The sequence below is a fragment of the Nicotiana sylvestris genome, chromosome 12 (assembly GCF_000393655.2).
Source record: "Nicotiana sylvestris chromosome 12, ASM39365v2, whole genome shotgun sequence".
Classification (NCBI taxonomy): Eukaryota; Viridiplantae; Streptophyta; class Magnoliopsida; order Solanales; family Solanaceae; genus Nicotiana; species Nicotiana sylvestris.
This window is the reverse complement of record NC_091068.1, coordinates 157,766,519-157,794,513: the sequence shown is the minus strand read 5'-3', so window position 1 is coordinate 157,794,513 and position 27,995 is coordinate 157,766,519. Positions and strand designations below refer to the sequence as shown.

At 37.8% G+C, this 27,995-nt stretch overlaps 1 protein-coding gene across 1 annotated transcript; it reads right to left on the bottom strand.

Annotated features, from left to right (window-relative positions):
* LOC104211831 (protein FMP32, mitochondrial-like) lies at positions 1–7,221 on the bottom strand. Its single transcript, XM_009760955.2, has 7 exons — positions 6,693–7,221; positions 4,742–4,873; positions 4,592–4,651; positions 810–886; positions 678–734; positions 516–582; positions 1–362 (listed from the first exon to the last, which is right to left on the bottom strand). The coding sequence occupies exons 1-7, from the start codon at positions 6,951–6,953 to the stop codon at positions 243–245; spliced, it is 774 nt and encodes a 257-aa protein (XP_009759257.1). The 5' UTR covers positions 6,954–7,221; the 3' UTR covers positions 1–242.
* Positions 7,222–27,995: the final 20,774 nt, after the last annotated feature.

Genomic DNA, 27,995 nt, shown 5'->3' with positions numbered 1-27,995 from the left:
TATATCAACCTCCCAAATTTGAAATATTGCCATAGCAAAAATGTGGCAACCACCTTAAATGTGAACAAATGAACAAGCTTGAAAGAAATTGAATACAACTGTTAACCTATCTACCAAATTGTGAGTATTACAGCGGTTTAACAATGTGGTTGATCTCTATTCAAGCTTCCAGAGGAATAACTATCAATATCTGAGCACCCGAGCTCAATTAAGAATTAACAACAAATATCGTCTGGAATATCTCAGGTGTATAACCGTAACACAGCCAGACCAACAGCCGAGATAGAGACAAGAGTACCTATACAGTATTTGATCACTTCATATTTTGCAGCTTCGAGTTGTGCCCTCAATGCATGAATTTCCTATTCACGGAACAAGCAAGAGAAAAGAAAAAGTATTCACAAGAATTGAGTGAGTTCAAGAAAGGTTTACACAAATCATTATCAAACAAACCAAAAAAAAAAAAAAGGTTTACACTCATTTTACATCATTTCCACACGAGAGCAAACACTTACCCGATCAAGCTTATTTGTAAGATTTGTAGTTTCTGCATTTTGATTGGCAAGCTCATCACGAATGCGTCTGCACAATTTAAAATGACCGCAACCAATCATCAGGGAGTTGAAAAATGAACAGTCTAATTATTCACTAGCTGATAAGGACTTTTCAAGCCTTACCCTCTTTCAAGATTTAAATCCAAACGTTGGCCGGCAGTAAGCTTGTCAATCTCATACCTATATGAACAAGTAAGAATGGTTAACAATCTGCTACACAAAAGTGAAAAATCAATTTTTCTGCAGGTAATGTACCTTAGTTCACTGCGCATTTTTTCAATGTCGTTCCGAAGCTTTTCAGTCTCACGTTGCAACAGAGAAAAATGATGTTCCTGCAATCAGAAATATTTAATCGAGATACAAAATGAAATGCACATGTAAATTCAAACCAATCATCGTTAAGGGGTAGAACAAAAACATATATAATGCACATGTAAATTCAAACCAATCCTCGTTCAGGGGTAGAACAAAAACATATATAATGAACATATATTAATACAACTATATTGCAATATCATTGGTCCAACATACTGAGTTTAAGCCCGTTTCATCCCTTCAGCCAATGATTTATTAAATTCTATCACGTACCAGTCACAAATGTCCAAAAACAAACCAAGATAAGAGTACAAAACATTTTTGAAGTTTAAAAGACAAAGCCTTTCAAGTAAATTGTTACGGTCTGCAACCATTTACAAGTAGTTCATGAAATACAAATACTCCGAACTGAACATCATCTCTTAATCTTGCCCTCATTAGAATTAAAGCTAAAAATTGATATATGTGGGCCACAAATAACTTTTTGGGTTGTAAGAGTAGATAATAGAAAATTGTTTTGAAATGTGAACAAGTTCGGTTTAGTTTTTGACGACATATAACATGTAGTAGCACTTCCCTCGAGAAAATAAAACTATTTCGAAAAGAAAGATGTGGTATTTCATTGGGAAGGAGTGTAATGTTAATGTTTCCTAGAAAAGTGCATAGATGAACACCTACACTCTGTACTGTTTTGAACTATGTCACTTTCTTTTCCTCCTTGAACAACCAATGTTAAAGAAATTTTCAGAAGGGATATATCCATGCAAAAGGGAATAGAAATTGACATCCGTTCTCATATCTTTCGGATACTGTGCTGCCCACAATTTGGTCATATAGGCAAGGCCGAACTTTCTTCAAGCCATCATAAATGGCATCAGTAACACTTATCTCACTTTCAAGAAGTTTTGTATTATTAGAAACAAAATTAGTTGTGTTGATGATTCCAAAATCCTGAATTGGATAAGTTGATTGCTCCTCAATGATGCTTCATGGTTAACATAGGGAGGAAAAAAAAAGGACTCCCATGATATTTTTGAAGAAGTTGTCTCAGCTAATCAGGCAACAAATCCGACTCTTTGACAAATCAAAATTCTAACGGGCCGTTTGGTTACAAGGACTAGGGGGGTTATCCCAATATAAAATTTTGGTTGTAGGTATTAACTCAAATCAGGATTAGAACTTATACCAAAAACTTGGGTTTAGCTATCTCATATAGTAGGAGGGATTATAATCCCATGGGATAACCTTTTCTATCCCAGGGTTGAACCAAACGACTCCTAAATACTCATGTCATTCTTATCTGGGGTGCCCAACTAGAAGTTTTTGGTTCTAACCCTTTTCATCCCTCAAAATATTGAAGATGCGAATTCTCTTCACTAAGGGATATACGCAGCCATCAGTGCTGAGCCAACGTTCCCTTCAAAACCAACCACTATTAACTTTGATACTTGCTTGATAAAGTAATAATTACAAGAAAGACCCAGCCGACCCATCTTTTTCTTTTGATTTGACATTTTAGTTCATCGTTTTTTTTTCCCGACTTAGTCATTGCTTCTTCATATAGCCGGGTTAGGATCATATCTTGTCTCAAATTTAAACACTTACCATAGTTGATCCGTAATATAACTCTACCTAAACAACAATATAGCCAAAGATAGGCTCTTCATCTGAAATATGTATCACCGATTTGGTGTTCCCATTTCCAAGTACACGTATGAATCTGATTGACTTTGTAGAGACTCTAGAATGACTGGATAACCTCTACCTAGCAAAAGAAGAATGATACCTGAATATGGAGTTTAGGCTCTTTTACGCCAAAAGTTGCAAATTTGTAGGATGTTATGGAATATAGTGCATTTAAACTTCTTCCAGAAAGCGTCAAAATAGACCTGAAGAATCTATATTAAGTTAAGGTCTCTTACTCCTATAAAATTTTACATATGAGAAGTATGTCCATTTTCCATCAACTTCTAGCACAAACTCTATCTAACAGGAATTTGATGAATACCATAAGAAAACTTCTTACTCTAACACAAGGTTATCAACCGCTCAATTTAATTGCCTCTTGAAAATGGATATTTGCAAGCATTTCAACCTGTAAATGTCAAAATTGGAAGAGATTGTCGTCCCTCTAACCAGAAGAACATTTGGAAATGTCAAAGCAATTGGTGATACGTATTTCACCAAGCTTTAACAATTTTCAGTATCAGCTGATGTGAAATTTTTTTATTTTTTCTTTTTGAATGGAGCTGATGTGAAGAATTATTATGGCTTATATCATAGATCAAGAAACACACTGGTCAGGAAATACTTATACAGCGTGTGCTTAGAAGTTACAGGTAAGTTTTTCTAATTTGGATGAATGGGTTAAAGAGCTGCCATAATTAGGTGGAAGATTGAAAGTCAAAAATCTTCATGAACCATGATTGCTGCGAGAAATTATAAGCGAACCATAAATTTAGCTAAGTCACAACTACACTAGTTACCTAATGCATAGATCAAGGATTCAGTAATTTAGAATGCTCTGTTAAACCACCTTCCCCACCATCCCCAACCCCAAAGAACGAAACAACAAAGAATATCTACGGAGAGAAGAGTAAAGTACTAGATGAAATCAACTAGGTGAATTTACTTAGGAGCCAGAGCAGATCAAACCCAATACCTTAACATAGAATCTCTAATTACCTCCTGAAGTGAAAGGTAGAAGAGTTAACCATAATACTTGTCATATGGCAACAATAAAAACATACACCTTCTCCTCTTCTCCTTCATGCCATGTTTATTGCACCATGCGTTGTTGAACTCAGTTCCGTATTATCTTTCTTTGTTTTCCCTTTTACTTTTTCCCACTTTTTTTTCTTTTCAAAATTAAATTTCAAGAATTCAGCTTGAGTTGCATTCCGTACTCTTTCACAGCTCACACTAATCGAATAGTTGACCTACTGAAGTTATCTACCGAACAGTTAAAGTCAACATAACATCAAAGGAGAAAAACATCCGGTACGCATCATCACTTCTCCATTTATAAACTCGTGAATGAGTCAAAGCACCGGACGATAGCTGAGCATCATAGGTCCTAACAACAGCTTCAATATGTTGCAGGACTTCTTCTTGAGAATGAAAAGGTATGCCATTGCCGAATATATTGCAGGACTACATACGTATAAGCATATATATCTTACTATTATAATCCCAGACCAGTGAAAAAAGTTAGCTTACTCTCCTGGCAGGAAAAAATCACCTAATGCAGATTGGACTTGTTGAAAGTTAATATTATGCAAACAGAAGAAATAAATTTCCCCCTAGCAAAACACAAAAGGAATGCCTAGATAAATAACCAACATAGCTGAAACTTCTTTAAAATACTGACATACACAACAATGAACTAATATAGCTTCAACTCCAAATACTGATGTTTATGGAATGAAAGGAATAGAAGATGTTTTGATGGAATCTCAACTCCAAATCACACTCTCAAAGCTATTTGCCTACTCAATCTTTTTTGTTGGACTAAGTTAGCTTCTGTAATTAGCACTGACCAATGTTTGGACTTTGTTAGCTCCCTGGTCTTAGATTGACACACTGTAAAGGGAGCTACAATTCTTATTTTTTTCTGCATTTCATTACTTTTTTAATTTGCATCTCCTTGATGCCTTTTGCTAATGAAACACCTTATTTCATCCAAAAAAAAAAACGAATATAGCTTCATGACAATTATGTACCTGTGAGCTTTGTACTTCAGACTTGAACTTGGAAAGGTTGCCGTCTTGAACCATCTCAGACTACAAATCCAAAAGCACACAGAAGGCAGTTTCAACATAGTACACATGGGCACATTTTATAACAACAAAAGAGCTTGTGTAGAGTCTTACTTTCTGCATTTCAGCTCGTGAAACAAAGGAATGAGCTACATTTTCCAAGCTGTCATTCAAAACCTCAGTGATAGCAGATGTTATTGCCTCTGCCTGCTTTGATGGTACACCTTGTGCTTCTAAACTCCGGACCTGTCAGCACACCAAATCTCTAAATATCTATATTGCATATCAACAATGACAAATATAAAACAACAAAGTCTCCAACGCAGCTAAGTGTACTAATCAGTGTTATCAAAAGCGAAAACCGCAAAAAAGCTCTAAAGCCGTTGGGGCTTTAAGCGCAAAGAGCATATAACGCGTGAGCTTTAATGAAAAAAGGCGCAACCGGAGAAAAAGTAAAAATATGTATATGTAGTCTAAGACCAATAATTATAAGCATGAATAACAAATACATGGACAAAGAAATTGAAAAAAAAATTACGAAAAGTGAAATATCAATTGTTTAGTGTCGCCTTTTCAAGATTTCACTCATTGGCAAGGAAAAGTATGCCTTAGAGCCTTGATGCGACACTGAAGCGCTCACAAAGCGAGGTGAAACGCTCAATATGTTTTTAGCCTTGCTTCAGGGCTTAAGCGCGCCTTTGACAACACTGGTACTAATTTACTACAAATCAGATAGAAAGCAATTTTGAAAACTTAAAGACGAATGTTTAGTTGCTCTTTTTTGTTAATAAGGAACCATAAGTTTAGTCGTTTTTTGATTTGGTTTTTATTTTGATTTTGAAAGCATTGGTTTTAGTAAGGCCAAGACAACTACTTTGACTATGATTAAAAGGAATGATCTCAAGACCAAACTTGGGTCATCTTTGGCGTGGAATTCCTCTTTTGGAAAGAAACGAAGGAGCTTAGACAATTGAAAAAAAGTCAATTATCTGCACGGGCCATCAAGAGAATTCCCCGATTCCACCTACCAAAAAAACAAAAAAAAAATGCCCCAATCCCAAGTGCGCTATACCATAGGCACTTAATTTCTTTATTGGGCTTGACGAGCATCATGTAGCCCTTTGTTCGTGATACTTTTGCTATGATCCGCAAGGTTTCAGTAGGTCCTAGGCACCTATTTAAGGTTAAAACCAAACATGGACGAAAGTTACGAGTTTTTTAAAAAAAAAAGGGGGGATTGTTTTTTGAGTTGGTTTTGCGAATGGAAACAGCTTTTTTCATTGGTTTAAGGTCCCCAATGCTGTAACAATTTTTTCAGTGGCATATTCCAACTTTCTCATATTTAGTTGGTCAAACATTTTCTATAAGAAAACAAGTTTCCTTTAAAATTAGGACCATGACTTCCCTAATGGGAGCAGGGAAAACAAGCTACATAAGTGTCATTCCATGCTGATTGTCTCCTCCCCGCCCTCACCCCAAACCCATACCCCCACTCAACCCCAACTCCAGCCATCCCCACCCCCACCCTAGCCGTTCACCCCTATAGTGCTTGCCTAGATTATATATAAATGCTCTTTGAATAATATTTTCTGCCTACTTATTAAATACCAGAAATTAAGTAAGAAAATCATTCATTTTCCAGGAAAACATTTTCCTTCATACCAAACACACCCTCGGTTTCACCTTATTTTCAACCAATCAGTAAAATCAGAATCCTCCCTTGCAACATGGGAAATGATAAAGAATCCAACGAGGAAGCTAAAGACAACTAATTCAAACCTAAATTAGTCAGGGACAGATGTAGTGTGTAACATAGGGGTTCATCTAAAACTAATAGCTCCAGCTCAAACCCTAGGTAAGTACAATTAACAGATTTCGCACCCAGTAAATCAAATGGACTATGATAGAATTTCGAACTGGAATCCCTGCCTCTAATTAGTTCGGGATCATTTGGAATCATTTCATTTCCATACAACAACAAATAATAATAATAATAATAATAATAATAATAATAATAATAATAATAATAATAATAATAATAATTAAATGAAGAAATAAAAATTACCAGAGCTAAAGTATCGACGAGGAAAGCACGCTTGCCATTAGGTTTAGCGAGTTGCGAGATCTGCCTATAATCAAACTTGTTAGTAGACGATTTATACGACGATACCGAACTGTAAAAATTAACGGAACCAAAACCGTTCGATTGTGACCTATCTATCAACAAACCACCAGAACAAACTTTAGATGCATCAATCCCTCCAGATTTGGACAATCTAATCCCACAATTAGCACCTAATTGAAACACACGTTTCGCAACAGCCATTAATTTCTCAAAAACCTACAATTAAAACCTTTCAACAAATAAGCTGCATCGATATGAGCGAAAAATCTTCGCTTATTTTTCGAGCTTTTGAACAAAGTACAAAGGTCAAACTTTCAGAAATGGCGCGTTTAAGAGGCGGCGAAAGCGAGATTCGAGGGGAGAGAAGAGATGTAGTTGATTGATTATTGATGGCGGACGAATTGATAGATGGTGTGTATTTTTTTTGACGGTTTTTTATATTGTGCTGGTTACTTGCAAAAGGAGTTTCAGCTGGTTTGTTGGTATTGTTATCTTATGCACCAGTTGCTGTACGTAAAATAACACCGTATAATAATTATATATATATATATATTATATATAATAATTTGTAGCGCGGATTAAAAGTAATAATACCCCACCAACAGGATATGCTTTTAGGTTTCTGATGGGAAATGACGAAATATCTAACTTGGTTCCCTATCCTTTTTTTTTTAAATTACTTTTTTTTACTTTCCTTTTCCATTGCATTTGAACAATGTGGAAAATGTGAGGATTAGTGAAGACATTGAAAAGGATTGTGCTGGAAATTGGTGTTCCTATTTGTCTATCGATGATGTTAAATGTACGGTAAGGAGCCAACTCTAGTACGAGAAAATTGGGTTGGACTAACCTATAGTACATATATTGTCATGCCAAAAATTTAATTGTGAATTGAAAATTCCTTGTCTATACAAGTTGTCGAATAAGTTTTTTTTAACATAACTTTAAGTGTTCTCATCTTCTTAGTCAACAGCAACAACAAATCCCGTGTCATCTCTTTAGTCAACGTTTCAGTTATTTTTTTACTGACATGACTAACTTAAATCAAAGCGAGCTTTGACTCTTATATTTGTAACTGATAAAGTTCAGGAATGAATGTAACTTAAAAGTATCAGATTTATTTGAATCTAATACTTTTGACGCGATAGCGTTTCATGTTTTGTTATGGACAAGCAAAATGACAAAGTTATTTACCAAAGTTCAAGGAAGTTATTACCTAACCTTGCCGGCAGATCTTATATTTTTTGTACATAAAAGGCTCATTATGCCCATCTCTCTTTATATTAAGATGTCACTTTGGTTCACCGTTTTTTTCACGAAGATTTGTGCCATTTCTTACAAATTCCAATAATTTCTAACAGAATTAGGTCATAAAACGGTTAACAGTTAGGTTGTAGTTTTGGGGGCCTGAAATTTTAGTGAGAACATAAAGCATTCGGCTTTATTAGGTTGGGCCTTCAGCCGCCCATGCCGTAAAAATAGCAGGGTATAGTCAGTTTTCAGATTGGTCATTCAAAAATAGCTAGCGTTTACGAAGTCAATGAAAAATAGTCACTATTTTGCTGCAACAGAGACCGGTCTAACATAATATACTAGAGTTCGGTGCACCTGTGTATGAACTCCAGCATATTATGCTGGACCGGTATACTTTGCTGACTCCAGTATAATATACTGGAGACTGGAGCACCGATGCTCCAAACTCCAGTATATTATACTGAACAATTATACTTGCTGGAACTCCAGTATATTATGCTGGAGTTCTAGTATACTTATGCTGGAACTCCATCATATTATGCTGGAGTTCCAACATACTTATCCTAGAACTCCAGTATAATATGTTGGAGTTCAAGCATACTTATGTTGGAACTCCAGTATAATATACTGACGTATTTTTCGGGTTTTGAACAGTGTTTTCGCTCAGATTTATCTTTACATGAAAAGTGGCTAAATTTCGATTACTTTTGAAATTGGGCTATTTTGAACGACCAGTTGTAAATCTGGCTATTTTTGAATTTCTCCCTGTTATTCCCTTTTATGATGAGCATATCATTTGCTACTAATATTATCGGGTAAGTTACATATTCGGTTATCGGTCAAATATCTATCTATCTATATCTATATTTATACTATATTAAAAGCACGAATGTCGTTGCGGAAATGTCGTTCGCCTTTTTTACCGTTTAAAACATATTTCACACTAAACAAATAGTCATTTAATTACTTTCCTAATATTAGAAATAATCATTTAATTATTTTCTTAATATTGAGGACTTCAAAATCAACTAAATGTTATGTACTATTGAATCCTTCGTTGTTTAAACTTGGTAAGACAATATATTTGTAAAAGAAAACTAGCACCCAAATAAATTAAAGGAGGAAAGTTTCGTTCCCTTAAAACACTTTTTAATGTCGTATAAATTTTAGTAAAATAAAATTAATTGAAAGAGAAAACATTTAAAACTACAAATAAAGTCTCGTGTAGCCCTTTTAGGTTTAAGAATTCTTATTTTATTGTGATAGAATTATAAAATAGTGCTTTTTTAGCGTGAATATTTCAAAGGATATTCATAATCCACCGTACAACAAGTAACTTTAAAAAATAACTAAAGGCTAAAAGCTCCCCCTTTTCAACATAAATTGTAGACGTACATTTGAAATTTATTAGTAAAATTTAAGTGCTAATTTTTAGTCTACAAATATTGAAGTATACATCGTAAACCAAACCTATAGTTTTACCAACCACTAAGTTTACAAAATATCTTCTTTATAAATACCTACAAATAATTATGAACTAAAATAATCTATATCTATATCTATCTATAGTACTATATTAAAAGCACAAAATCACTTAGCAAAATGTCGTTCGATTTTTTTGCCTTCTAAAAAAAGATCTCATATTAGACAAAATTATTATTTACCTATTTTTACTAATATTTAGGACTTTGAAGTCAAATAAAACTTTATTAATTAAAACTTTCCGTATTTGAATTATTATGTAGGACACCCTAATATCTAGGACATTAAAATCAACTAAATTTCTTACTTGTATAAATTAAAGTTCTAATTTTGGTCCAAATAAATGAACTAACTTACGTTGAATGTAACAACCCGGCCGGTCGTTTTGAGCTCTAGCACGTCGTTCAGCGGTTTGAGGCCCCGAGTAGCTTCACTTCAGGTATTATGACTTGTACGCATGGTCGGAATTGAATTCCGGAAAGTTCGGAGTTGATTTGGAGAGAGAATTCTCCTTTCGGAAGCTTTAAGTTGAAATAATTGACTAATATTGAATTTTAGCAGGTTCGTATGATGATTTCGGACTTGGACGTATGTGCGGATCGGGTTTTGGAAAACCCGGGAACGTTTCGGCATATTGTGGAAGTTAGCATTTTTGGAAGTATTTTATAAGTTTGGGTTGAAGTGCATTTCAGTGTTATCGATGTTCGTTTGGGATTCTGAGTTTGGGAATAGCTCCGTATGGTGATTCTGGTGTTGGGAGAGCGATAGGAAGTGAATTCAGAGGTCCCTAGGTCATTTTGGAGTCATTTGGCTAAAGTTGGAAATTTAAAGGTTTTTGAGAAGTTTGACCGGAAGTGGACTTTTTGATATCAGAGTCGGATTCCGATTCTGAAAGTTGGAATGGGTCCGTAATGTCGAATGTGACTTGTGTGCAAAATTTGAGGTCAATCGGACATGATTTGATAGGTTTAAACATCGAAAGTAGAAGTGAAAATTTAAAGTTCATTAAGCTTGAATTGAGTGCGATTCATGGTTTTAGCATTGTTTGACATGATTTGAGGCTTCGAGCAGGTCTGTGTTATGTTATGAAACTAAGTTGTGTGATTGGACGGTGTCCCGGGGGCCTCGGGTGTGTTTCGGATTGTATTGCGCTCTTATATGATATTTCAACATCGTTTCTTTGGAATAAAGGGTACCACATTAAGCAAATGAGCTCCAAATTCAATTTTTATTGAACCATTAGATCTGTATCGTAATTACGGAGCCATAGCAAAAGGAATCATCGAATTTGGACTTCGTACGAGGAAGTTATGCTCATTTTAGTGTCAGGAAAAACTGTTGCTTCTAGTGTAGTCGCAATTGCAAACATTTCCATCGCAATTGCGATGCGCAATTCGCAATTGCAAACTTTTTGTCACAAATGCGACCTTTTCCAGCCCTTCCTTGCTCGCAATTGCGAAGACTTTCTTCGCTTTTGCGAGGGTTCACAATTGTGAATCCTCGATCGCAAATGCGACATCTCCAGCTTGTTTTCAGCTGTGTAACTTGGGTTTTTGCTTCATTTTATCATATTTTGAACCCTAGGTCGGAGAGTGGGCGACTTTGAGAGAGGATTTTCGTATCAAATTATTGGTTAAGTGCCTCTAACCAATTTTCAATTATATTTTGTGATTATACCTTAGATTTAACATCAAAATTCATGAGAATCTAAAGAAAAATTTGGGGTTTTAAAGAAAAACCTAAAAATTAGTATTTTTCGATTTTGACCATGAATTTGGGCATGGAATTGGAAATAAATTATATATATTTGAGTTCGTGAGGTCATGGATAAACTTTATCTTCGAAAAATTTTGGAATTCGGGCATGTGGGCCCGAGGGCATTTTTGTCATCTTTTCCATCGAGGTTAGGGATTGTTACAAATTGGATTATTATGAGTAATTGAACAGGTATTAATGGGTTTACATAATTATTGGCTAGCTTTGGAGTGTTGTGCATCAATTTGAGTCTTCGGAAGGGCATGGAATGCCGGTTATGGAACTTCGGAGCGAGGTGAGACTCTTTTCTAACCTTGTAAAAGGGAATTGTCTCCATATGTGAAATAATTAGTTATGTGCGTCTATTTGTGTGGGCTACACACGCACAAGGTGACGAGAGTTCGTGCGTAGCTACTATTGTACTTATGTCCAGGTAGTCTAGGACCCAAAAGCATGCTATACTTGAAATATTGGTAACCTGGTTGACAATTTAAATTGCTTAAATCATATCGAATTAGTAAATGAATTTCTAAAAAGTTAAACTTCGCTTTATTTAACGTTAAAAGAGAAATGACTTTTCCTTGGATAAATGTTGCCTGATGAATTCTTAATTGGCTGTTTGAATGTGTGTATCTTGGAGTACCTGCACCGCACGTATGATTCGCGAGCGGGGTAACTCTATTATTTATATTTAACCGCGTCGCACGTATGATTCGCGAGCGGGATAATAGATGCATCTATGGTTCGCGTCATTCGACCCTCTGGCAGTGCACAGTTTAAATATTGTTGGATCGGGTTACACGACCTCGGCATGATTTGCGTATGCTTGTATTGCTTACCTGAAAAATTGGTAATTTATGAAATTGCCTCCCTCGCTGAGGTAAATTAATAAAACCATGGATTATGAATTTGGAAACTTCTAAATATAAAAAGGATTGTTTACTTGTTTCTTGATTTACTTGAGTTTGCTGCAGTTTATGATAAATCCATGATTATTCACCTTATTAGTATATTATTATCGGACCACTAGTAAGTGTCAAAGTCGACCTCTCGTCTCTACTTTTTCGAGATTAGACGGGATACTTACTGGGTACACGTTGTTTTTGTACTCATGCTACACTTGCTGTGCATTTTTGCTGCACATGCACATGTATCTCTAGTGGTCTAGTGGGCGTAGCAACATGGTTGATACGGAGACTTAGGTGAGCTGCACTTCTCGAGATGACCCGCAGCCAGCGGAGTCTCTTTCAGATTATTGTATTTACTTTCTGTCCAATTTGTATTTCGGACGGTTGATATATTACATTATTTCCTAGAGATAGCTCATGCACTTGTGACATCGGGTTCTGGGATGAGTATGGGATTATTCAATATTAAGTTTGTTAAAGACTTCATGTTTATTTTTGTGAATTTCATTATTTATTGTTTAATGTATAAAGAAACTAATTTCAACAAATACTAAAATGAGAATTTAATTAACTTCTTGGTGTTGGCTTGCCTGACAGTGTGTCCGGCGCCGTCACGACCCTTAGTGGATTTTGGATCGTGACAATATGGTATGAGAGCACTAGGTTCCCTTAGGTCTCACGAGTCATGAGCGAGTCTAGTAGAGTCTTGCGGATCGGTACGGAGACGTCTATACTTATCTCCGAGAGTCTACAGAGCTGTTAGGAGCACTTCCCTTCTTGATTCCTCATCGTGCGGTTTGATTCATTTGAGGCTTATGCCTTTACTTCTTTCCTACTCAATCTATGCAACGCAAAGCGCTTATCATAAATCGAGAATTGAGGAATTTTAATGGTACTGCAGATGTGGTGCATGATGTTTTCTCCTGTGAGTTTGACTAGGGGTGTGCATTCGATTTATCGATTCGATTTTGACCCTTATCGATTATTGATTTGTATATATGCTTATCGTTATTGTTTCAATATAGTTTCGATTTTTTCGATTTCGATTTATCGATTTTTGAGGCTTATTGATTCGGTCATCGATTACACAAATAAGAAAATTTGCGGGATTCCACGGAAAGTATATCGCTATAAACACGCCTAACTAATATGGACAAAAAGAAGCTAAAATAAGACGAACACCGTTTATAACATAAAAATTGTGTCAACAAGCACATGCAACGAAACTAAAGTAAGGGATCAAATGTATGCCACCAACACTCCAACGGTATAAAAAAATACATCATCACGGCTAATTCTGTTTTCCATTAATTTGAACTTTATCTCCTTGAACTTTAAATATGATCATTCCTTAAATGTGGTAGAGGAAATAATAGGGCTAAGGACTTAGGCTACAGGGAAGGGTATTATAGAATAAGGGTAAAAAAAATTAATTAATTTTTTTTTCTCTTTTTAGTATATCTTATCGGTTTATCGATAAACCGATAATCGAAGATGACAAAATCGAAATCGAAATTAATAACTCGATAAGGAAAATTTCGAAATCGATAAACCGATATCGATAGACCGATAACAAATAATTGATTCGATTTATCGATAAACCGATTCGAATGGACACCCCTAAGTTTGACGGGGCAGCGAAGGATGCGGAAGGGCATGTGGGAAGTGTCTTGTGGTAATTAAACTCCTAGAAGGCCAAGTGTGGGAAACAAGAGTCAAGTAGTTGCTTACAGGAGTGAGTTTGACCAAAGTGGGAGAATGGCAGAACAACATATGGGTTTAGTAGCAGGGTAACTACACACCTTGAGGAAAAGTTAGAGTGATTTGGGAATTTTAATAGATGGTGATTGGGTCCACAGGCTTAATTTGAAATATTAGTTATTATACGACGGGAGATCGGATGCAACAGAAAGGGGGTTTCTTGATACGAAGAAGGATGCAATATAACTTTGAATTAGATGATATTGTCGCACATTTGGTTGATGTCCATAAGAAGTGAACGGACTAGTACAGTTGGTGAATGAGCACGGGCTTAGGGTGGGTTATTGAGGTCGTAGTGATTGTACCTTGTGCAATAACGTTGGAAGATGTCAGCACGTAATTTCCACATGTGGGTTATCTCCTGTGAGCATATCAGTGGTCGTATGGTTGGCAAATCTTCTGCAAAGAATTCTATTAGCTACACGGCAAAGAAATCGGTTATGCGAATGTGGTTGATGATTCAGAGTATTCATAAAGGGGTTTACAGAAAGATTCCAAGAATTTTGTCGGTTGATTGTGCAAGGTTATGTCAATGAGAGATAAAGAATCTTGGTGGGTTCCAGAGTTATGTAATAGTAGCTCCAAGCTAAGTGGGAGAGTCCCACCGCCTACGATTGGGTTACATGGTTAACTACTTGTGAGGTTTCTGGATATTGGCATAAAGACGAGTTATTTCAGCTAAGGAAAAAGAATATAAGTGGTAATTTGAGCGAATGGTTCGAGAGATGTGTACCATAAATGGCCTTATCAATTATGTTCAGGCTTGGGGAAGGTTCAGGATTTACGCTTCGTGTAGATGCGGGTGCTTCATTTAGAGGGTGTTCATATGCTAGAAGAGTCTTGGAGTTGATTATATTCAGGATCAAGTCAGAGTGGGTGACTCTTAATAACGGTCCTAGTGGATTCAAAGGCATGACGCCTAAGGATTTCGAGTTCATAAGTATGATTAAGAATTGAGATTTGCAGTTGATTATGAAAAGAGGCTCGGAAGTTTCTATGATATCTTCGGCTTGTAGTATAGCTTTTGGAGGAATGAGAGGGAATGAATTCAGATTCGCAAAGGGATTTTCAGAATGGTTATTTTAGATGAAGATGCGAATATGCGCACAAGGAGGGCATGAGACAGTTTGTGGGATTTGAGACAACATAGTCTAGTGATACAAGGCCACTCGGGAGGAGTACAGATTGAGTTGTTTTGTGTTGAATGGAGTTATTATTGTTTGTGAGGCAATTAAGGATAAATTAGAAGAAGTTAGATTGGTTATCCATGGTTGAATTGGCATATTGGTGGCAGTGGTCAGTTCCTCTAGCGTGATTGAGTTATGCCGGTGATTTGTGACGATACGTGCGAGGCTTGACGGTCGCTGCAATTGATTTTATTCGTAAGTATTCTAGTGTTATGGCCCTGTTATGTGTAGGCGGATCCCGGAAGGGCTCTTATGTCTTAGACCACTACTTAGAGATTTGCATATTCTACGGTTATGAGAATTCACTTGTGTGTGGCTATGGTTCTCCTGAAATGAGCTAAGTGAAAAGTTTCTATAGGATGAAGTATTAATCTATTAGTGGTTCTGGAGTTATGATGAAAATATTGTGCTATCACATATTGGCATATTGAGTGCAGTGAGTGGTATGGAATTTGAAAGTGAGGATCAAGGTTGCGGTTTGGTATTGACAAAGATGTCACAAGCTCGGATGAGCGGGAAAGGGGTTTGAATGTTTAGAGTAAGCTAGCATTGTCTTCGACGTCACCTGAGATTGGTGTTTTGTGAAAAGGGCTTTGCATCCTGGTTAAGGATTCTTGATCGCTTTTCAGCGTTAGTGCGGCCGGTGGTATGGATGTGCAGACCTGTTATCTGTTACAGAAGGTCATGGGAGCATGCCCTACGGGATGGTTTGTATAAGTATGGCATGTAGTCACTTGATTGATTGAAGAATTAAACCAAGTATGAAGATTGTGGTGATATCGTTAATTTGAGAATTTATGCCTAGTGGGAACTCAGTTTATTGGGTTGTGGACTGTGGAGGATTACTCCGGTTATGACGGTTGTTCTAGTGTGTTATGGGAAAAAGAGGGTTATTATGGAACCAGGAAAGATTTTTGGCCTAGTTCGGTGCGATCAGAATTGGCTTAAGGTCTGTGAATGGGTTTAAATATGAATGTGGGCTCTATATCAGGCCGGAGGTGTTCATTTCGGCATAGCGCTCCTTATGGAGGAGCACTCGGACGCTGGATGTTATTTCGTCATTGGCTATTCTATGTGATGCTATATTGCACCATGTGAGTTGTGAGACGGCTTGCTAAATTTCTTATGTGTTGAGGCTCCGCGTAGCGACGGTGTTATGTGAGCCGGATGGCTCTTGAGATTCAGATCATATATCGTACCTCGGTTGTGCTTGAGTTTTGTAGCCTATAGCACTATATGTCTCCCCAAGGATGGTATTGTGCACTTAGCGTGCTTGTGGCCGATATCTGGTATTTTATAGTAATGAGCGATTTAGCTCGGTGTGTATCTTCTTATGTGAAATTTTATGTGTGGATTGGGTGGCACGCTGCCACCGGTATGTTGTTTGGATATGGTTGCATGCCACAATAGTGTGATGTTGAGTACAGTTCCCTATATCTGTTTTTTGTGTTTTGTTTCCTAATTTCTGAGAAAAGTTCATATTAGTTGCACGAGTTGAGTAGTTCCTCCCTGAGTTCGCTTCCCTTGTGTATCACGTTCAAGTTTGTATCCTATTGGCATATTGTGGCATTATATGAGGCTGATGGCCATATCTGGGGTGGCTTATTGCCTGAACAGTTTATACTGGGTGAGGCAAGATTATTGGATCTAAGATCAGTGCGATTGGATTATATAAAGTATGGTAAAGAGCATATACCATTAATTGGTTCAGAATAAGGTAATGGTTCTTGTCAGGAGTATACCCACAATGATTTGTTGACTCGACAATTGGTTATGAATTTCTACACATACCTTCATCGTGGCGGTTGTGCAAAAGTCGGGGGCAAGACATATATATATCATGAGGTGCAATGTGAGCATCAGATTCGTGGAATTTCAATTATTGTTATCAGAGAATGCTAGTATGGTTATGTGAATTATGCAGCGCATAGTTTGGATTCAACAAGGGTATACAATCATGTATTAGTGCAGCGTGTGGTGATTGATACGGTGTTCGTAGGTTGGCAGCAGGCCAGACAGAGAATTTCGAGTGTCGAAATTTTGGTTCTAAGCTTGTTTGCTTGAATAAAAGGGAATATCTTCAAATTTGCTCGAGCTAATGTTCTCAACTGAATTGTGGTAGCATGGCTAGGTGCACGAGGTGTTAAGCAGTGATTTCAGACTACTTTAGTGCAGTTCTCAGCACGTTCGAGGACGAACGTATGTTTAAGTAGGAGAGAATGTAACGACCCGACCAGTCATTTTCAGCTCTAGCGCGTCGTTCAGCGGTTTGAGGCCCTGAGTAGCTTCACTTCAGGTGTTATGACTTGTATGCATGGTCGAAATTGAATTCCGAAAAGTTCGGAGTTGATTTGGGGAGAGAATTCTCATTTCGGAAGCTTTAAAGTTGAAAGAATTGACTAAGATTGGAATTTTAAGTAAACGACCTCGCAATTGGGATTCGAAGGTTCCAGCAGATTCGTGTGATGATTTAGGACTTGGGCGTATATCCGGATCGGGTTTTGGAAGACCCGGGAACGTTTCAACACCTATTGTGGAAGTTAGCATTTTTGGAAGAATTTCATAAGTTTGGGTTGAAGTGTATTTCAGTGTCATCGATGTCTGTTTGGTATTCTAAGTCAGGGAATAGATCCGTATGGTGATTCTGGTGTTGGGAGCATGATCGGAAGTGAATTCAGAGGTCCGTGAGTCATTTGGCTAAAGTTGGAAATTTGAAGGTTTTTGAGAAGTTTGACCAGAAGTGGATTTTTTAATATCAGGGTCGGATTTCGATTCTTGAAGTTGGAGAAGGTCCGTAATGTCGAATATGACTTGTGTGCAAAATTTGAGGTCAATCGGACGTGATTTGATAGGTTTAAACATCGAAAGTAGAAGTTTGAAAATTTAAAGTTCATTAAGCTTGAATTGGAGTGCGATTCATGATTTTAGCATTGTTTTACATGATTTGAGGCTTTGAGAAGGTCCGTGTTATGTTATGGAACTGAGTTGGGTGATTGGACGGGGTCCCGGGGGCCTCCGGTGTGTTTCGGGTTGTATTGCGCTCTTATTTGATGTTTCAACGTCATTTCTTTGGGAATAAAGGGTACCAAATTAAGAAAATGAGATCCAAACTTTGTTTTTATTGAACCACTAGATCTGTATCGTAATTATGGAGCCATAGCAAAAATAATCATCAAATTTGGACATCGTATGAGGAAGTTATGCTCATTTTTGTGTCAGGAAAAACTGTTGCTTCTGGCGTGGTCGCAATTGCGATGCCTAGTTCGCAATTGCGAACTTTTTGTCGCAAATACGTCCTTTTCCAGCCCTTCCTTGTTCGCAGTTGCGAAGGCTTTCTTCACTTTTGCGAGGGTTCGCAATTGCGAACCCTGAATCACAAATGCGACATTTGCAGCTTGTTTTCAGCTGTGTAAATCAGGTTTTTGCTTTATTTTATCATATTTTGAAACCTACGTCCGAGAGTGGGAGATTTTGAGAGAGGATTTTCATATCAAATTATTGGGTAAGTGACTCTAACTAATTTTCAATTATATTTTGTAATTATACCTTAGATTTAACATCAAAATTCATGAGAATCTAAAGAAACATTTGAGGTTTTAAAGAAAAACATTAAAATTAGTATTTTTCGATTTTGACCACGAATTTAGGCATGGAATTGGAAATAAATTATATATATTTGAGTTCATGAAGTCATGGGTAAACTTTATCTTCGAAAAATTTCAGAATTCGGGCACGTGGGCCCGAGGGCGTTTTTGTCAACTTTTCAATCGGGGTTAGGGATTGTTACAAATTGGATTATTATGAGTAATTGAACATGTATTGATGGGTTTACATAATTATTGGCTAGCTTTGGAATGTTGTGCATCAATTTGAGTCCTTGGAAGGGCATGAAATGTCGGTTATGGAACTTCGGAGCGAGGTGAGACTCCTTTCTAACCTTGTAAAATGGAATTGTCCCCATATGTGAAATAATTGGTTATGTGCGTCTATTTGTGAGGGATACGTACGCACAAGGTGACGAGAGTCCATACGTAGCTACTATTGTGCTTATGTTCGGGTAGTCTAGGACCCAAAATCATGCTACACTTGAAATATTGGTAACCTGGTTGACAATTTAAATTGCTTAAATCATATCGAATTAGTAAATAAATTTCTAAAAAGTTAAACTTCATTTTCTTAAACGTTAAAAGAGAAATGACTTTTCCTTGGATAAATGTTGCCTGATGAATTCTTAATTGACTATTTGTATGTGTGTATCTAGGAGTACCTGCGTCGCACATATGATTCGCGAGCGGGGTAACTCCATTATTTATATTTGATCGCGTCGCACATATGATTCGCGAGCGGGGTAATAGATGCATCTATGGTTCGCGCCATTCGACCCTCTGGCAGTGTACAGTTTAAATATTATTGGATCGGGTCGTACGACCTCGGCATGATTTGCGTATGCTTGTATTGCTTACCTGGAAAATTAGTAATTTATGAAATTGCCTCCCTGGCTGAGGTAAATTAATAAAACCATGGATTATGAATTTGGAAACTTCTAAATATAGAAAGGATTGTTTACTTGTTTCTTGATTTACTTGAGTTTACTGCAATTTCTGATAAATCCATGATTATTCACCTTATTAGTATATTATCATCGGATCACTAGTAAGTGTCAAAGTTGACCTCTCGTCTCTATTTCTTCGAGATTAGACGGGATACTTACTGGGTACACGTTATTTTTGTACTCATGCTACACTTGCTGTGCATTTTTGTTGCACATACACATGTATCTCTAGTGGTCTAGTGGGCATAGCAGCATGGTTGATACGAAGACTTAGGTGAGCTGCACTTCTCGAGACGACCTGCAGCAGACAGAGTCTCTTTCAGATTACTGTATTTACTTTCTGTCTAATTTATATTTCGGACGGTTGTTGTATTACATTATTTCCTAGAGATAGCTCATGCACTTGTGACACCGGGTTCTGGGATGATTATGTCACGATCCGAATTTCCCACCGTCGGGAGCGTGATGACGCCTAACATTGAACCCGCTAGGCAAGCCAACATTTCTGATTATTTTACCTTTTTCCTTTATCTTTAACAATTTACCAAATGATATAAGAAAATCAACAGAAGTCAAATTGCGGAAGAACAAAATTTAATAGTTTAATTTAATACTAATACGAAATCCATAATAAAACTCCACCCAGAACTGGTGTTACAATTTCACGGACTGTTTACGAATACTACAAATAGTGGTCTAAACAAGAAATACAAATCTGTCTTAGAAATAGATAAAAACAGAAAAAAGAAGGATAGAAGGGGACGCCAAGACCCTGCGGACTACCTCGGGTCTCCATTGGACTGAAGGCAGCAACCTCGAACTACGGTCCGTAGGGTCCAGTACCGAGATCTGCACAAAAAGTTCAAAGTGTAGTATCAGTACAACCGACCCCATGTACTGGTAAGTATCGAGCCTAACCTCGACGAAGTAGTGACGAGGCTAGGACATGACCAAACATCACAGCCTGTGCAGTTAAACAATATAACGGAATAATAATTATAGAATCTAAACTGAAATTAACGGGAAGGGGCAACATGCTATGGGTGGGTACCAGAATAAGGAAAGCACATAAGTAACGGAAACGAAGCAATTATGGCACTTGAACCGATAACAACAATTAATCACAACAACAGAAAATGAATGCACGACATCACTCTTCGTGCTTTTATTCTCAATCCTCACCATGCAATCAATAATGAAAATGTGCACGACATCACCCTTCGTGCTTTATCACTCTTCCTCACCATATGAATATTAGAAATGTGCACGGCATCGCCCTTCGTGCTTTATCTCTTTTCCTCACCATATGCATCAATATAAATGTAAATGTGCATGGCATCACCCTTCGTGCTTTATCACTCTTCCTCACCATATACATAAGTATGAATGTGCATGATATCACCCTTCGTGCTTTATTGCTCTTTCCTAACCCAAACAGTGGAAACAACAACATCCTGGTAAGAGAATTAACAATAGAAATAAATACGTCCCTGCAAGGGAATCAACAATAGAATTATATACATTCCGGCAAGGGAATCAGCTATAACCAAATCTCGTTCCAACAGTTAACTTCACAAAATGAATCACAACTTGAGCCAATACTCAACAAAGTTCAATTACTAGGAAAATACCAGAAGTCTTGTTCAACATGGATAATCATCAGTTTAGACATGAATAGTACATAATAGGAATCACAATGATCACAGTATAAGACTCACAGGCATACTCGACACCAACGTATAGATACTCATCACCATACCTATACGTCGTACACAACACTAACACATAGAAAATAAGACACAACACCTATTCCCTCAAGTTAAGGTTAGACCAAACACTTACCTCGGATTCCACGACCAAACTCAAGCCTCAAATACCGCTTTCCTTCTAGATTTTACCTCTAATTCACTTGTATCTAGCCATAATTAACTTAACAATATCAATAAGTGCTAAAGAATTCAACTCCAATGCTTAATTATATGTTTCTATCATTTTCCCCAAAAAGTCAAAAATCGACCCCAGACCCGCTTGGTCAAAACTCGAGGTTTGGACCAAAACCCGACTACCCATTCACCTACGAGCCCGAATATGTAATTAGTTTCGAAATACGACTCCAAATCGAGGTCTAAATTCCCAAATTTGTAAAATACTCAATCCTCCTAAAATCCTATTTTCTACCCTTAAAGAACAAGATTTAGGCCTAGAAATCTAATGGGTGTTGATGAAAAATGAAAGAAATGAGTTTAAGAACACAAATCTATGATTTGGTGATGAAATCCTTCTTCAAAAATCGCCAAAATCGGATTCTATTGAAGAAGATATGAAATTTTAGTCTAATCCCGTTTGAGTTCTGTTTTTAAAAGACTGGGCAGGCCTTCTTCGCGTTCGCGAAGGGCTTGCCGCATTCGCGAACAACTGCCATGCTCAAGCTTACGCGATCACAAGTTCTTCCACGCGTTCGCGAAGGGTATGCCCCCCGGCCTTTGCGTTCGCGTAGAAGAAATGACTGTTTCTTAGCCCACCTCCATTTTACTATACGCGTTCATGTAGAGCAGCTCCCCAGTGCTCCGCGTTCGCGACCTTGGCTACGTGTTCGCGATGAACAAACCCAACCCCAACCCTGAGTACACTTCACGATTTTCTAAGTCAAAAACACTCCGAAGCCTATCCGAAACTCACCCGATCCTTCGAGACTCCAAACTAAACATGCATACAAACCTAAAAACATCATACAAACTTGCTCGTGTGATCAAATCGCCTAAATAACATCTTAAACAACGAATTTAGCATCAAAATCAATAAAAATCTCAATAACTCTGAAAGTTTCCATTTTCACAACCTAGGGTCTGAATCACGTCATATGAATTCCGTTTCTTACCAAATTTTACAGACACAACTTAAATACTATATTAAACTTGTATCAGGCTTCGGAACCAAAATACGGGCCAGATACCATCAAATTCAAACATTGTTAAATTTCCAAAAAACTCTTATATTTTTCAGTTAAACAATTTTCTTCAACAATTTATTTCTCGGGCTAGGGACTTCGGGATTCAATTTCGGGCATATGCCCAAGTCCCATATTTTTCCATGAACCCTTCGGGACTGTTAAATCACGGTTCCCGGTCCGTTTACCCAAAATATTGACTGAAGTCAACTTAAATTTAAATTTAAAGGCAAAATTGGCATTTTTCTCAAATTTTCACATAAGGGCTTTCTGGAAGCGCGCCCGGACTGCGCACGCAAATCAAGGAGAAAGAAAATGAGGTCTTGAAGGCCTCGAAACCCCGGATTGGGTTCTAAAATACGAGATGACCTTTTGGGTCACCACAAATTATGAGATTATTCAATATTAAGTTTGTTAAAGACTTCATGTTTATTTCTATGAATTTCATTATTTATTGTTTAATGTATAAAGAAATTGATTTCAACAAATACTAAAATGGAAAGTTAATTAACTTATTGGTGTTGGCTTGCTTGATAGTGTGTCCGGCGCCATCACGACCCTTAGTGGATTTTGGGTCGTGACATTGAAATACTTTTAGAGCCTCAAAATTTTTAATATCTCAAAGCATATAATCAATTAAAAACTTTCTAATCTCAAAGCATTATAATCCATAGTTTGTCCCTTTTAATATTCAGTAAAATATTGTTCGTCCTTTTTACTCTTTAAAAATAGAACTCGCACTTAATAAAATAATTAATTAATTATTTTTTTAATATTTAGAATTTTAAATTCGAATTATCAAAGTTTTCCTTATTAGAAGTTGGTAATATACGATATTAGTAAAAGGAAAATAGTGACACGCGTCAGTTTTCCTTAATACAGTAAATCACGTTAGTTTTACTGTTACGAAACTTTGGAGCACTTTGAGCTCCTTTTAGGTTTAGAAGTTTTTTGTTTGTCATTAAAATTTAATCAATTAGTTATTTACAAATATTTTAGTGATAAATTTCAACCACTTTCAACTCCAAATTATCATTTTTGGTTCAAAATTAATAATTAATGTCTCACTTATCATTTTCTGTCTCACTTATAATATAAAAAATTGCTAATTAAATATAATTTTCCTTGCACACTAAAATGACTTACAATATTATATTTTGAAAGTTATATCCAATTTATTGAATTTAGATGGTTGTAGATAAATTACTCATAAAAAATTTGCGTATATAGTGTCGTTAGTGTATTAATAAGGAAATTATATTTTCTAATATGCTCAATCCTTATTTTTAGTTCAAGTTTTTCTTTTGAATCTATATTTGATATTAATATATAAATTTGTAAATAAACTACGCTTAAACATTGGGCAAACTTTGAAGAATGATGGTCTATGTTGTTCAACTCATGTGAGCTAAATACGTATATTTTAACGTTGATGCACAAAGTGATAGATTTTTCTAGATATTCAATCATTATTATGAGGCGGAAAAAATTTATGAGTTCAAGTCTATATTTGTATACGTTAAAATCGGAGGGTCCAATTTTTCGTTATTGCGATGCCTTGTAGGCACGTTTTCAAAGGCGCGAGGCTATGGTCGAGATTTACCCTCGAGGGGCTATCGACGCCCGACTTCGGGGCAGTATAGATCGGCGATTATGGTGAAAAAGTGGGAAGTTCCCAAGGCGCGTAGCTAGAGCTGACAAAGACTGTTAGGCTAGTCTAAGCCCGTATCATGGCATTAACTAGCTGTACCAGCTCCATATCTTTGTAATAAATGCATTTGTACTATGTTGGGATTCCCTCTCATATATAAAGGGGATCCTTATCATTTTGTAGGGGATCTGATGCTCAATATTGAATACACAGGAACATTCTCTCTGCTCTCTAACATACTTTCTTGATCTCATTACTTCCATTTATTGCTTATATTCGTTGTGCTCTATTTATTGGTCTTTTATTTATTGTTTATCATTGATCATAAAGAGCCATCATCGCGGCTCTCATAACTGTTAGTCTTCCCTCGGTCGCTCTAAGCCGGCCACCCAACTCGACCTCGAGGCCTCATACACGACAGCTCGAGGCCCCGATCTCCGGCCGTTTGGTTCGATTATCATATCGCGTCTAAGCTATAGTCTTGCTTTCTAATCTTTTACTTAGCATCCATTGCTCAACTAACATAAAAATAGATCACGTATTTTTAGAACCATAAAATTAAATTAAATTGTTATTACTATTTTCACGGTAAACAGTTTAGCGCCAACCGTGGGGATAAAAATAATAGTGATTATTTTCTTGCTGGTATAACTACATAACGCAGGTTACCTTTCCCACTTTTTCTTGTCCAAGACCTTTGGTTTCAGGTCAAAATATCTAACTCAGTGAACAACAATCTTGAGGATAATGGAGAGAATGGTGTAGATGTTCCAGGTGTTGGTGTACCACCACGAAACCCTGAGAATGCACCAGAATCAATTCTCGTGGATGCAGTCTCACGCGATGCCCAATACGTCGATATAAGCTCCCACGCTAACAGGAGCGTACATCAAGTAGATCAACAAGAAGTCTAAAAAACCCCGGCTCGGGAGGAGCAAGAGGTCAGCCTTCATGTTATTTTTGAGATGTTACAGGTACAACAGCTGACAATCGCTCAGTTGCAGAGCCACCAAAAACCCCCAAGTACAGCGGCCCTGGGAATAGCCCCTCGAACCGAACATGCACCAGAAAGATCAAGCATCAACGGGTCGGCAGCCGACCCCGCCATCGTAAAGATGCTCGAGGACCTCACAAAGAGGATCGAGTCGGGTGAGAAAAAGATAGAAGCCAATGATAAGAAGGTCGAGACCTACAATTCCAGGGTCAACCAAATTTCAAGCGCACCCCCGATCCTGAAATGTGTGGATTCAAAGAAGTTCGTACAGAAGCCGTTCCCACAGGAAGCGGCTCCAAAAACCATTCCAAAAAAGTTCAGAATTCCAGACCTTTCGAAGTATAACGGAACCTCAAACCCTAATGAGCACGTTACTACTTACACCTGTGCAGTGAAGGGCAACAACCTAATGGACGACGAGATAGAGTCCGTCCTACTGAAGAAGTTCGGAGAAACGCTTTCAAAAGAGGCAATGATGTGATATCACAACCTGGCCCCAAACTCAATAGATTCATTTTCCATGCTGGCAGATTCTTTCATAAAGGCACATGTTGGTGCCATCAAAGTAGCAACAAAGAAATCCGACATCTTCAAGATTAAGCAGATGGAGAATGAGATGCTACAAGAGTTTGTATATCGCTTTCAAATGGAACGAATGGAACTACCACCTATTTCCGACGACTGGGTAGTGCAGGACTTCACTCAAGGTTTGAACGAACGAAGCTCGGTGGCTTCGAAATAGCTGAAGCAGAATTTGGTTGAATACCCCACCGTGACTTGGCCGGGCGTCCACAACTGATACCAATCAAAGATCAGGGTCGAAGATGACCAACTAGGAGCTCCCTCGGGCTTAGTATATCCTAGCAGGCTCCCGGCGAAAGAGTCAAAACTGAATAAAGAGAGATACAAACAATACCCTGAAGATAGAAGAAACGCCCCGAGGTGCAACATATCCCGCAACGACCGAAGAATGGATCGAGGCCAGAACCCTCGGGGACTTTTCAGCAGAGCTGGATTCGATAGGTGCATAGGGCCAACAGAGGCACCTCGCTTGTCGAAATACAACTTCAACGTTGATGTTTTAGACATCATTTTCACCATCAGTAAAATTAGAGATATTAGGTGGCCTATGCTTGTACAATCAGATACTTCGCAAAGAAATCATAACTTAGTATGTGAATTTCACAACACGCACGGCCACAGGATCGAGGATTGCCACTAGCTCCGAGAAGAAGTAGCCCGACTACTCAGCAAAGGTCACTTCCGAGAATTCCTCAGCGATCGGGCCAAAAATTAGTTCCGGGAAAGAGAGGTGACCAAGAAGAATAAAACAAATGAGCCACAACATGTCATCCACATGATCTTGGGAGGCATCGATGCCCCACAAGAACCCATGATCAGAAGAACTAAAATATCCATCACCAGAGAAAAGCGAACTCGGGGCTACATACCCGAGGATGCTCTCACATTCAGCGACGAGGACATCGAGACCTTGTCCTAGCCTCACAACGATGCACTGGTAATCTCTTTCCTTGTAAATACATTTCAAATTAAATGTGTACTTGTGGATCTAGGTAGCTCGACCGACATTATCAGGTTGAGGGTGGTAGAGCAGCTTGGACTGCTTGACCAGATCATGCCCGCCTCTCGATTCCTCAATGGATTCAACATTCCGAGCGAAACAATGAAAGGGGAAATCACCTTCCCAGTCAACGTGGCCGGCACAACCCAAAATGCTAAATTTCATGTCATTAAAGGAGACATGAGATGCAACGCCTTGCTCGGAAGGCCATGGATACACTTCATGAGAGCAGTACCATCCACTCTCCATCAAATGATGAAATTCCCAACAAAGGATGGAATAAAAACCGTCTACAGGGAACAATATGCGGCAAGAGAAATATTCGTAGTGCACGATGTGACGCAAACACCAATATCTCCACCATCAAAGGAGCTGAAGGATAAACAAATAGTGAAATAGCGATAACAAGCTATATTCTCAGCTACACCCAACTAAACAAAACGAAGGACCACACCGAGTCCTAATAACAAACGATTGATCACATCAAGATCCGAAGCATCGTCAGCACTAAGGTATGGACATCTCCCTTTTTCAGTTACATTTTATACTAACCTGAATGCTGGTATCCGATCGAAATAGTCGAAGCGCTTTCCAACTCGATGGCCTTAGTTTCCAAAAGCATGCATTACACTCTTTTCCTTCGACCGGGTTTTTATTGCAAGAAGGGTTTTACCGGCATTGTTTTTAACGAGGCAACATCTATATGCTACCTAAGGAAGACTCAACAAGAATTCAAGACTTCTTTTCCAATCAACCTCGAATACTGGGGGGCGTCCCCCCGGAAGGTCACATACTCGGAGAAGCCAAGATGTACTAAATGGGGTCTCGATAGGAAAATAATGTACCAGACCAAACGGTCAAACGAACTATGTCCATATAGAACAACCGAGCTCGTAACAACAAAAATGTGTATACTTGTACCAAGTAATCAAAGAACACTTTCCCCTTTATTAAAACATTTCACATTTCAAGGAAGCTCGATATTTTTTGCAAAACGGCCCAGAGCCAAAAAAACGTCCCAAACACTCGGGGACTGGCGTCAATAACTCGAAGCCGTATTACCCCTGGGTCGGAGTTTCAAACTCGTAAGCCCTCAATGAGGCAACATCAAGATCATAAAATGGCTCCAGAGCCGGAAATGTCCTGAACACTCGGGGACTAGCATCGAAA

What these genes read in the sequence shown, in the direction of transcription:
- LOC104211831 (XM_009760955.2), bottom strand. Translation starts at nt 6,953, where the DNA reads ATGGCTGTTGCGAAACGTGTGTTTCAATTAGGTGCTAATTGTGGGATT. An exon ending in TCGTCGATACTTTAGCTCTG is followed by an intron (nt 4,874 to 6,692) that starts GTAATTTTTATT and finishes GTGTGCTGACAG; the next exon opens with GTCCGGAGTTTAGAAGCACA. An exon ending in AAAATGCGCAGTGAACTAAG is followed by an intron (nt 735 to 809) that starts GTACATTACCTG and finishes TTGTTCATATAG; the next exon opens with GTATGAGATTGACAAGCTTA.